Here is a 12,556-nt window from a genome sequence, read left to right as displayed (position 1 = left end):
CTGGAATGAGGTATTGAGGAAAGTATCTCCTCAGTGTCCTAGGGACAGCCCAAAGAAAGCTCTGGATTAATTTTTCTGGCCAAGAACCGTCCTTCTCTGTGCCATGTTTGCTGAAAGCTGTAAAGATACCTGAAAGCTGTAACAAAAGGCTCCGTGGGTGGTTCTGGGGTCCTGTTACCTGTCCGTTCACACCTGTAGTGCTGTCCCTGAGCAAAGTGTCTTTGGCTGAGCCTCTGATTCGCATCTATCCTGGATTCAACTGTCTGTCCCATGGTTTAACTCCTTATATCACTCTCGTGTATCGGAGACTTATCATATATCTCACTTACCGTATCTGATTAATAAAGTAATGATAGCTTGGGCTAACCGTTGTCCGTGGCACATCCCTCTGGGAGTGAGCAAAAAGGCTTGCCTTGTCCCCAGTCCTCTCTGCTCCTCAGAAAACTGCGATAAGACTTAAAGTCTCCTTTTACCTGCTCCCATGTTTTAGTTGCAGAGTCAATGTATCGCCCTATTTTGCGTCAGACAGCGTGAATCCACACGATTGACACAGACAGGCATGACTTGTGCCCCGTAGCCGGTGGCATGAATAAAAAGTCTGCTAGAGAGGTCTAAAGAGAGATGTCTAAAGACAGTAGTATTCCTTTTGCCACCTCTCTTCTGGCAACCACACATTTGGGGAATTTGCTTCTGTTGTATTATAGACTTTTTTTCTTAAAAGCTGTAATTTATTCTCATATTTCTGCCTGTGTTTTTATTTTCTGGACCTTATATAAATAACAGTGAAATCTGCTCTTCTTGAATGGATGAATAAGAAGGGCACAGTCCCTCCCTTTATGGTTTGCTACCTGGTAAATTAGTCAACGCTGTACGTATAGTTGTTGGAACTGCTTGGGAATTTTCAATCGGTGTGTTTACTCATCAGTCTCCGTAAATTGCAAGCAGGATTGAAATTCCAATCTCTGAGGACTAAAAGCTTTCCCAATTCTGTGCGAGCCTCGAGTAGCAAGAAAAGAAAGAAAATGCATTTTTAATATATGTAAATATGAAACCGCAAAGGTGGCCAGAGGGAAGGAGTGGAAAGCAAATAACCTGAAAGGAGTTGTAGTTTTATATTGATGACATCTCAATTAATTTAATGATGACCACTTAAAATGGGACTGGGGACTACAAGGCTCTAATGGAGAACAGGCACTTGGGCTTTTACAGTATAAGGGCGGTTCAAATACAAACGGATTTGGAGGGGCTAGAAAAATCAAAACTTTCTGGGCTATTATATTTTGGCATAGCTCCAAGGCTTAAATGGACTTGTGCAGTGTGTATGTTACGTTGTGTTTCCACCTTTAGGACAAAGCAAAATGGAACTTAAAGCGCAACACTGAGACCTATAGGGAAAAGCCTATGGGGAAAGCATTTGGGTGGAGCGCCAGTTAGACACACAGGCATAAATGTCTGGTTTAACTACTAGGAATGGTTCTCTGACAAACTTTTTACAGGAGGAAATACAATTATTATTCATTATTGAAAATAACTCTTTGCTATTCATCAGTCTGTTGTTTTTAAAAAGTTACCTCCCTCAGGTCTGGGGTTAGAAATGAATGCTACCTGGCACAGCTATTTGGCAGGATAATTTCATATCAGACAGCTCATAGGTTTCAAATTATTTCACAAAACCATAGAAATGAATACTTAATAATGATAAATGTAGTCCCAGAAACCAGGGAAAATCACCCAACAACAGAAGGAAGGCTCTGGTTTTTTTGGACAATTTCTTCATAACAAATCATTTGACTAACTATAAAAAAGTGTAAAGTCTAAGAAGCTTTCACCATATACACTTATAATTCAATAGACCTGAAAAGCAGGTTGATTTTTTTGTTTGTTTGTTTGTTTTGTTAAAACCCCTGGTGGCAGATTGTTGTCTGGTCTAAACTGGTGCGATTTTTTTTGAAGACAGTATCACCAAGTCAACCAACCCTGGGGTGAAATTTGGCTCTGTGCTGTGATTTTTATTTTTTTATTTTTTTTAAGAGCATTAGTACCACAGGCTGTACCTGCCAGATATTTCTTCCCAGAGCCTCCCCAGGGGACCAGAGGAAAAATTTAGTGCCAAAGCAAAGCTCCTGGGGCTGAGTTGACCACCGGCCTGGCCAAATCCCCTGTCCTGCAGCAAGGAGAACTCTCTAGAAGCGTTTACTCCTGCCCACCCTTTCCTACCAGAAATGCCACAGCAATTCTTCTGTGCTATATGGGAGTTTGCAGCATAATAAGTGTCGGGAAAACAGTTGGTCAGTTGGACAGGGAATTTAAAGAGAGTAGACTTTAAATAAATAAATAATCTACTCAGAAGTTCTGTAATAAAACAGGTAATTTATTTGTATATATCAAGGAAGTATTTAATTATCATATACAGAAGTATTCCATTTTATCTATGTTCAGTCTTACTATGTAATTTAAGTCTCTCAGTGTATGTCTTAGAACTGTTCAGAAAGTTTCCATCTCTAAACACTGTAACATGGGAAGCCAGAGTTGCAGAAACCTTTTCTTTTCACTTGGTTTTCTTTCCCTGCCAAAACTGTCCTCCAGAAAATTTTCCTGAAGGCTTGAGATGAGGGGTGGAGTAAAAAAAAGAAAAATACAGGTACACACAAGTACTCCAACTACTCTTTCTGACAAATGTCATTATTTCTAAGGGAGAAATAAATCTGTAGAACTCTTTGAGCTCTAATCCTGGTATTTTTCCAAAATATTTCTCTGGTCAGAAGTTGTCCAACTCTGACTAATGAAAGTCAGTGTTTCTAAATTGGTGCAAAGTTAAGCTCTTGTTTGGGACATTTTAAAATTAGCATAAAGGTTATGTCACAGCTGTGAAATATTTCCAATGACTTACAGGATCAGGATTTAGTTTAGCATCGTGCATAAGTGATAACTAAATAGTTTCCCAGATAACTTTGTATTTTACCTGCATCTCTAATCCTACCACTGCAATTGCATGAAAATGTGTTCATCGTTCGTTTCAAGAACAACATGTCATAAATATAGATATCTTTCTGGTGATCTCTAAAAATACTCTTCAGTCTTGTGTGGTTTAATGATTGATGAAGCTTAGAAATGGAACTCTTGTCTGGGGTTTGTAAGATAAACTTACACCATGGGAGTAAAATTCATATGAGCTGCTAAGCGGCAGCAGTGTGAGGAGGGTATTGCTTTAAGATGCTAAAGAATGCTTCTGGCAAAATTTAGGAGCCAGTATAACAAAAGTATCCAACTACCTGGGCTTTGGTTTGGGGCTTTTTTTTTTTTTTTCTTTGAAGAAATGATCCATTTTTGTTCCTGTCATCTGCAAACGTAAGATTTGGAAGAAAGCTAAAAAAGGTCATGGCAGCATATGGTTCTTTCACCTCCTCCTTCCATAATATTATACGCATGGCTGGTATTAATGGTGAGCATGGCAACGTGTTCTGAATGCCTGCAAATAAAATAACCCACTTTCATATACGGCAGACCAATATGCATTTTTAATTATTGCTCAAAGGTCTTGGTTTACAAACAGAAATCCTCCAGCCAGCCACAAACAGATAAACAAAGCACTGGAGTGCACAGTGGGGGCTCACCGGTACCTGCTGCGTTTTGCCACAAACCAAACTCCCTGCTCACAGCACAGCTCCTGCTTTCCCGGCCCCCGTGTTTCCACAGGGCTGGCTACCTGGCTTGTTCTTTTGAAATCTTGATGAAGTTCTCTGGCCTATAAAATACAGGTCAAGCTAGCTGACCGGACTGATCCCTGCCAGGATTAAAAACCGTGATCCTGCTGAGTCCTGAGGACTTTGCACATGATCTGAAGTGCCAGCCCCTTCCAGCATGCAGCCTTCCCCCTCAGTCCAGCAGCAGCAGGCAAGAGTGTCGGCAGCGGTAATGTGATGTGGGGGACGGAGGTTTTGAACCTGAACGGGCTCTACTCGCTGGCAGTAAGCGAGGAATGGGGACGGAGGCGGAGAAGTGTTGCTGCAGCTTTTCTGGATTGTGTAACTCTTTAATCATGTGTCTTTATGTGTATGTCCAGGGTGCTCGGCTCTTGGCAGAGACACTGTCTGTTGAAACAAGAGAATTGCAAAAGCACTTCAGGGAAGTGAAAACTGGCCTCCCATTAAATGTCCAGAGGTGTTGATGCATAGCTTCTTTTGGGGGGGTGGGGGAAAAAATCTCCTATAGATTATGCATAGATTCGTCTTTTCAAAAAAGAAGCTTTGAATGGGACGCTCCCCTTCATATTAAAATAAATAGCTCCTCCTAACCTATAGTTTCAGAACAAGATTGGTTTTCTCTCTCTGAGCTGCTACATAGCCCTGACGGCTGCTGTATCAAAGTGCTTCTCCAGTTTTGACAAATCCCCAAGAGATAGGAAGGCAATATGGTTGCAAGCTGGTTTTTCAAAGACTTCTGAATAACCCATATTAAAGGCACAAAAGCATAGCTACGAAAGTTAATCATTTGACTCATAACTCTAAGCATAGTCATTTGCAGCCTGGAAAATGGCCTGATTTATCCAAGGTGGCCTGCAGTTGTTGTAGCTGAGTGAAGTTAAATAATGCAGTACTCTTTAAAATTGCATGAGTATATGATTTCGTTTGCTTTATTCATTCATAATTCCTACTCCTACTTTATTGCAGCCAATGATTATCGCGTCTGTTCAATCCATCTCCGAAGTGAGTGGGAATGGCGGGTGGTTGTGACTCTTCCTTGCTTGTGCCATGCACTAAGCTATACTGTTGCAAAAGAAAGCTGAACGTTCCCGCTGCTGTGGGTTTAGGAATGACTGTACGGCCTAGCCTTTTATCTTGAGGTGACTGTAGCACAGACAAGCGAGTGAGGAAGGAGTACCTTCTAATAAAATAATTTGATTGACCACACTGGCATGTGTAGGAAGCAAAAGAATTTCTACAGTGTTTCCACCACACAAGGGAGCCGTTTAAACGTCTGTCTCCTGTTCAGGCGCACTGTAAGGTCTCGTTTTCTGGATCTCAGTCACAAGAGTGCCTCCATGGACTAAACTGTATGACTAACCAAAGTAGGTGGATGTTGAGGGAGAGGTGCAAGGCAGATGAAAACACCAGGAGAGTATCTATCACTGCTACCTACTGCAGAACAGAAAAGAAAAAACAGCTTGACCTTTAGAAGAGGTGGAGGCTGTCCAAGAGGCCATGAGGCTGCTAAAGGTCTTGATGCTTCAGCACGCTCTATAGTTCTGCCAGTGTCTCGGTACACAGCTTTGAGCAAGCAGCCGCAGCTGTGTGTGCCCATTCTTGCCCAGGATTAGCTATTCTTGCCACTGCTGGTGTTACTGCCATGACAGCTCTGCTCAAAGAAGAGATTGCATGAGTGTCCCTGATGTATAGAAGAAAGTAATCAGTTGGATTAACTAAACCAACCTATTTAAATTGATTAAATGATGTAGGTGACCTTGCCTGGACTGACTTAGGAAGAGGTCATAAGAGCCTCTCTGCCAGCAGCATCATGGGGATGAGAACAGATGGCCAAGGATGACAGTCCATTATCTCCCACTGGTCTAGCTGTCGGCACAGGGAGCTTTCTACAGACCCTTTGGTGTCCTCAGAACAAAGTTTTGAGAACAAGCACTTCCCGCTGGTCTGAAACACCATGGCAAAGTGGAGGGTGAGAAAGACTTTCAGATGTGGGACCTAAGATTATTTAGCAATTCAAATTATTAATTTGCATCAGTTATTCCTCTACTTATGAAAAAGTATTGTCCTTCCTGTTTAACAGATAGGGACAGAGGGAAGCTGATAAAGTACCAAAGAATCTACCAGTGGTCATGTCTTAGCTGAGATTTGAGAACAAGAAGTGAAGTCCCGATCCTGTGAAAATCAGCAGCACTACAACAAGCAACTTCAGCATGGCAGAGATCTGAATGAACAGAGGGAGGCTGTGTTGTGCAGCCAGAGGCATCGCTCGCTTCAAGTACTATCTGCCCTGCAGAAACCTGAGGCATTACAGGGGAGCAGAAGAAAAACAAGGAAAGGGAAACTAGGTGGAAACAAGCGGGATGAAGTGATGGGTGGTAGTACAGTATGAAATACTGCGAGGAGTGGGAGAGAAAGAGTGGAGAAAAGTGTTGTCAGGGTAGTGGGAAACCAACTTTGAGTAGTCCCTGGAGTAAGGGTAGGAGGGAAGGGTGGCAGGTCCCTCAAGTGCTCTGCCATCGTGGCTGCTCTATGCACTTCAGCGGTGACCTACAGACTCACAGATGTTATAAAGTTTGGGAGAGCTCAGCCTGGTGTGCAAAGACCTGAGGGACATTAAAGACAGCAAAAGGAGCAGACAGGATCTCTCAAGACACTGGAAGTGTTTTGGGTGCAGCTAAAGAAAAAACACAGTTCAAATAATCTCTAAACCATGAGTAGGCTGAGACTAGATGTGAAACAGTGGTTTAAGCTGGCAGTTTAATTCGGGGAGCTGAACTCTGCAGACTGGCAGAGCAGGGTCACTTGCCGGCTTTTTGGGGCTTGCTCTTCTTGGCAAAGTCCATGGCACCCAGTCTTTGGGCATGGTGCAGTAAATCCTGCTTCTCCTTAGCCCTGTGTCCGTACTTGTGTGTGTGATTAGGCGAACCCTGAGGTACTGCGGCTACAGCAATTAATTGGACCGGCACTCTGGTTGTCTGAACTCTTCTTGAGTCAGGTCAGGTTGCTGTCTGTTGGGTCTTGCCCATCTCCACATTTTTTCCTCCTTGCCCTGCCCCACCCTTGCTGCAGTCAATCCTGAAAATCATGAAGCAATTGCCAGCATTTCCAGGCAACGTGCCCAAAGAGCAACACGGTACAGCAATTTCTCAAGCAGCTTCATCCCAGAGCGCTTGGACACAATGCCAAGAGCTCTTGCAATGTTTGACAGTACAAGCACAGCTACTGGAGGTGAGCAATTAAGACTCCTTCTCTCCCCTTTTTCTACCCTATCTCTCTAAATTTGCTCTGTGACCAGGAGGTCAAACATCTGATCTAAAGGCACCAAAAGCTAAAAGCCACAAGAATCCAAGACTTTTCATGAACCAAGTTAAGCTACCACAAAACATATTATAAATTTGGAAGGGGACTGACTTGCATTTCTCTCTTTGTATTACAATCTCTTCAGACCTAATAGCACCTTATTCATTTGTACTGCCACGACAAAATAAGCGTGTTAATCTACCTGAAAATTTGGGTCTCTGGGCCTGTACTAGAATAAAAAATAGGTCATTTTAATTGTCCTAAGTCTTTTAATTCTAGAAGGAACGGTGACTAGGGGTTTGTCTTCATTGTCTTACTTTGAAAGGCATTTAGGATGCATTTCAAAGGCTGTGTTTATAGCAAACAAGCGTCTTTTTACTTACACTAGTGAAGATATGGTAAAAATTTCCTGTGGGTTCAAGTTACTAAGAAAAAAATCATAAAAACTAGCACAGAAGTTCCTTGCTTTGGAAACCAAAAATTGCGTGCAAACAAAGTGTGTAAGAGAAATTTTTAAATGGAGAAAATTGTATAATGGTTCTGCCATGTCTTGTCCCTACAGAACAAACTCTCTTCTCCATTTTGTCCAGATCCTGCTGACTAAACCGCATGTTGCATGTGAGGACCTACCAATGTAGTCTTTTGATTTTGTTTCAGTTGGTTTATTATCAGTCAGCTGGTGGCAGGTGTTCATGTTCACCCAGCTCATGCCAAAAATATTACAGCAAATCTTGCAGAAGAAGTACCAGCACTCACTTGAAATTGTTAACAAAGAAATCCAAGAAAACTGTGAGGTTTGTTTTTTTTCTTTTTCTTTTTTTTTTTATTTTCCTCTCCCACGCCCCCGACACAGTGCTTTGATCTGCCATGCAATTGGGTCAGCGCTTGGGAAATAACATTTTAACATCCCCATCTGTGATGTGAATACTATGCAGGAGATCGTAAATGTAAAACTTCACAGATCCTACAATAGAGTACCCTGTTTGTTTTTTGGTTTTTTTTTTTTAAAAAAAGGACTTGCAAAAGCTTGTAACTAGCACAGTGATCAAAATATTCAGAAGCAAAAAGACAGATATCACTGGGACAGATCCTCATTTAATTAAAACAGCAGTGGCCCATGGAAATCACCAGCTCCCATGGAGCATTACTGGTTAAGAAAGTCTCCGTTGTTGGTTTCCAGAGCAGGAGTATGCTAATACTCAGCTTTGTGAGCTTTTAGGCCCTGTCCATGCAGGCAGGTTTTGTCAGAATAACTTTACTAGCATAAATTAGCTTAAATGCTCACGCAGGCAGCTGAGCGTTTGGTCTGAAACCCTCTGTTGGTGTGCAGGGCACCCGTTCCTGGAGCCTGCAGGCTGCTAGTGAATGGGGGGGATGCATCCTGGGCCATGCAGAGTCACACAGGATCTGACCGCAGGCACTTCTGGTCTGTTGGATGCTTCTGAGGAGAAAAGTCATGTGAGATAACCTGTGCCATTGGGTCTTGAGTAGCTGCAGCCAGCAGCGGGTGTTGGCTAGGGTTCCCTACCGCCTCTCTGAAGGATGTCTGCAGTAGGGGAGGCTTCGTGGTGCATGCTCTGACTTCCCAAATGTCCTCCTTCTGCAGAGCCTGGGAGCACAAAGAAAACTTTCAGTACTGGGCAGCAATGCAAAGGGTCTCGTTATTTGTCATGGTGAGAGGTGGATGCTCTCAGAGATCTCGGCTCTCCTGGGGAGACCTCAAAGGGAGCCTCAGAGAAACCACAGAGAGGAGAGGAAGGAGAAGAGGGATGGAGAAGCTGGAGAAGGAAGGAGGCAGTATGGGGAAGCAGTGAGAGCTACTTCGCAGCTCAGATGTGCCTTAAGTAGGTTCACAGTGGAGGAGAGGGTTTGCCACTTCTCTTGTAACCCCGTAGCCCTGTGGGCAGTGAGGTTACAGCCCTGATGGCTGGGGCTGAATTTTCTGTCGCTCCCAAGAGGTTTAAAATTATGGCTGTGAGAATAGAGACTCCTGGATAGCAGAGCTAATTCAGCTGGGGCGTAAGCCAGCCTGCCCATCAGCACCCTTCATCTCACACCTAGAAAGAGCCGGGGAGATTCCCTGGTAGAAGTGCTTACAGCCACCCCCTCAGTAGGACACTTGCCTCATGCTGTCCCAGGTGAGCTCTGCAGGTTGCTTTCAGTCCCATATCCCCACAGAAATGACAGCAGCGTGGTTCAGAGAGACCGTCCCAACCTGCCAGCCAAAGCTCTGACTTGACTGTTTCTTGTGAATCCCACAGCAGGCAAGAAGCCAAGAGGGACCTCAGTTTTTTTTTTTTCATCCAGAAGAGATTACAAATCGGACACATTCCTTCATCCTTGGGTCACTATCCGAGTCTCTGCTCCCCCTTGTTCACCCCTGTTTTCTGCCCAGGGTGAATCCAGCCCTCTGTGACTTGGTGGGACCTTCTCCACCTCATTCCTTGGCCTACCTTGCCTTCCTCCAGGGAATGGGGTCTACTGGGGTCTTTCAGAGCCACCAGAGCAGGCTCTTTACCCTGGAAAAAGCAGAAGTTTTTTGTTTTGCACAACAAAATGTGATGCAGTTACAGTGTTACAACCCATTTCTTAAAGCATTCTTGCCTCCCTCATTTGCTGGTGAACTACAACGATCTCACAATCTTGTGCATTTTGATTTCTACTGCAGGCACAATCTACAAGTTTTCCCCAAAAATTACCTTTCAGGGATAAGTGGCTTTCTATGAAGGTTTTCACTGTCTTCTGATACTCGTCTTCAGTCATGTGGAGCTGGGCTACTTCCGTGCTTGAAGAGCACTCTTCTTTGGTAGCTGTCCCTTCCTCTCGAGGAGGCCAGTGTGCAGCAGACACCCTGAAACCTGCTTTATCCAGATTCCTCGCAAACATCCTCCCAATGGAGCTGTTGGACACGAGAATTACAATTGCTCTCCCTTTCACATCAGTATTCCTCTCCACAATGCCAAAGGAGAAGATGATAGTGAAGCAGGTCAGAAATGCGATAGAAATGCATGCAAAGGCATAAAAGAGGCAGGAAAGGGTCATCGCGAATAATAAGTCTGTGGCCAGCAAGAAGAAATGCTGCAAGAGGAAAATCATTGTTAGCGGATTAGCTGCTGCCTCCTCGCTCGCAACCGAGCCGAGAAATCTGCTAGGAGTCACCGCGTGCAACCACGCTGTTATAAAGCCAGGCAGCATTGCGAAACGTGCAGAGGCGAGTCAAAACCCTGCGGGGAGGGTGAATCATTTTCTGGGATAGAACAACAGTGGAGATTTTTCAAACCACGTACGTTTTCAGGAGAGAGTAGTGCTGTGTTTGTCTTGGCTTTCCTGTGTACTTGGATGCTCTGCTAGGCCAGACACGTAGGGATTCATTTTGTAAGGGCATTTCATCATGTGTCGTCTCTAGGGCCAGTGAGGCATATAGGTTATTTTGAAGCAGCCATTTTCTAAGGGATTTCTTAAAGCAGTGTGTGTGTGTGGCATTGGGAAGCCATGGAGTAGAAATAATCCCCCTATCTGCTTGGCATGCTACAACTCTCTTAAATTTACCCCTCTCGCTACTGCTGTAAAGCAAGCGGTTTCGGTAACTCTGGGAAAGGACCCAAGCAGACACAGAACTGGAAGCCCTACCCCATGCAACCAGCTCTTGTGCTGTAAAACGTGCCATGCCGGGAACGTGGTGCTGCCCGGCTGTAGGGACTGCCTCGCTGCAGGAGGAGTTTGTTCATATCCGAGACGAGAGTAACGAGCTGGGTGCTGGAAAGAGAGCTTTTTTTGAATGAGGACAGCAGTTTTGGGGAGGGTCTCGCTGTTTCTCAGGCTGGCAGAGTGGCAGGCAGAGCAGTGCCGTGGCAAGGGGTGTATTGACCCCTGACTGCAGCAACGGCCTTTGCGTGCAGGGCACAGCAGGACTCCGTTCTATGGCTGTAGCCCCTGCAGAATCAGCAAGAGCCTGGTGGACTTGGGAATGAGACCGGCAAAGGTAAATGCTGTGGCATCAAGGCTCAGCGAACCTCCAGCGGCGGGTCGGAAGGGAAGCCCCCATGTGAGCTTGCAGCTTCCCGGCTGCCAGCTCTCTTACTGCTTTCTCTGAAGCAGCCATTGAGGATGGAGGCAAGACCTTTCCCTTCTTGGCCCGGGTGGAGGTGCTGCTGATCACCACTAGAATCTCAATGTCAGAACCTGCTCTTTAAATTTCATCTTCCTTTTTTTTGTTTTGTTATTTTTAATGTGGATGGATGTAAAGGGTCCCCCCAAAAAGGTATGTTGTGCTAGGTGTGTAGCGTTGCAGGTGGGTGTTGTGTTTATTCCCTTATCTAACTGGGAAGGTACTGGGAGTGTGGGACAGGCTGTCAGCATGACCCACACATGTTTCACTGGTCCTTCTTGTTCGTCCTCTGTGCAAACGTGCAGGTCCCATCTCACAGATCAGTAGCACTGTACTATCACAGCAATCCAGCTCCGGGCACTGTTGGGTTGGAGTTGCTGCCAGCTGCACCCCAAAACCACCCTGTGCACCCCACCCAGTGTGTGTATAAACACGCAGAGCTTCATTTGGACCCCTTGTTGGAGCAGGTCCAGAGGAGGGCCACAAAGATGATCAGAGGGCTGGAGCACCTCTCCTATGAGGACAGACTGAGAGAGTTGGGGTTGTTCAGCCTGGAGAAGGCTCCAGGGAGACCTTATAGCCCCTTCCAGTACCTAAAGGGGGCCACAGGAAAGCTAGGGAAGGACTTTTTACAAGAGCATGTAGCGATAGCATGAGGGGGAATGACTTTTAACTGGAAGAGGGTAGATCTAGATTAGATATTAGGAAGAAATTCTTTACTCTGAGGGTGGTGAGACACTGGAACAGGTTGCCCAGAGAAGTTTTGGTGCTCCATGCCTAGAGGTGTTCAAGGCCAGGCTGGATGGGGCTTTGAGCAACCTGGTCTAGTGGGAGGTGCCCTTGCCCATGGCAGGGGTTGGAACTAGATGAGATGTTCAAGGTTCCTTCCACCTTTAACCATTCTGTGATTCTATGATTTCAAGTGGACAAAAGGATGCAAGCATCCAGTTTGCCTTTAAACGACTCGTAAGCAGTGAGAGGCAGTGGGGCTGTGTGTGATGGGGGACTCGTCTTACTCACAAGGCGCTTTTATTTAAAAATCTTCAAGTCCTTCACGCAAGAAGAGTGGGGGGGGGACAAGCTCCAGCCTGTGCCTCGGCAGGGAGATACCTGCCGGGCTTTTTAGTTGGCAGCCTGAGCCTCCTGTATCCTTGCGCTCCTGGCCAGGGGGAAAAAAAAAAGTTTACGGTCCTTTTTTAAAAATAGGAAATTCTTTAAAAGGATGGGGTTCTTTTTCCCTAGGAAATGCCACTTCTGATGGCCCTCAAAGGAGGGCGGGGGGAACACACCACCACTACCCTCCCCGGCACGGCACGGCACCGCGGCGCAACGGCGCCACCTGTCGGCGGCTCGGCGGGCCCGGAGCGGGGGCGCAGGCAGGGACGGGGTACCCATCCCGGACACCCACCGCCACCACCCCCCGACCCCGTTTTGGGGGGCATCC

At 45.5% G+C, this 12,556-nt stretch overlaps 1 protein-coding gene across 1 annotated transcript in view; it reads right to left on the bottom strand.

The window, feature by feature from the left end:
• LOC104287387 (D-beta-hydroxybutyrate dehydrogenase, mitochondrial-like) overlaps window positions 1-10,046 on the bottom strand; it is a 45,775-nt gene extending 35,729 nt beyond the window's left edge. Inside the window, exon 1 of the mRNA XM_009886085.1 lies at window positions 9,704-10,046. Coding sequence (XP_009884387.1) covers window positions 9,704-10,046 — 343 coding nt within the window. The remainder of the gene's footprint in view (window positions 1-9,703) is intronic.
• Between the last annotated feature and the right edge of the window lie 2,510 nt (window positions 10,047-12,556).

Source organism: Charadrius vociferus, unplaced genomic scaffold (genome assembly GCF_000708025.1).
Source record: "Charadrius vociferus isolate BGI_N301 unplaced genomic scaffold, ASM70802v2 scaffold455, whole genome shotgun sequence".
Lineage (NCBI taxonomy): Eukaryota > Metazoa > Chordata > Aves > Charadriiformes > Charadriidae > Charadrius > Charadrius vociferus.
This window is presented reverse-complemented; position numbering and strand designations above follow the sequence as displayed.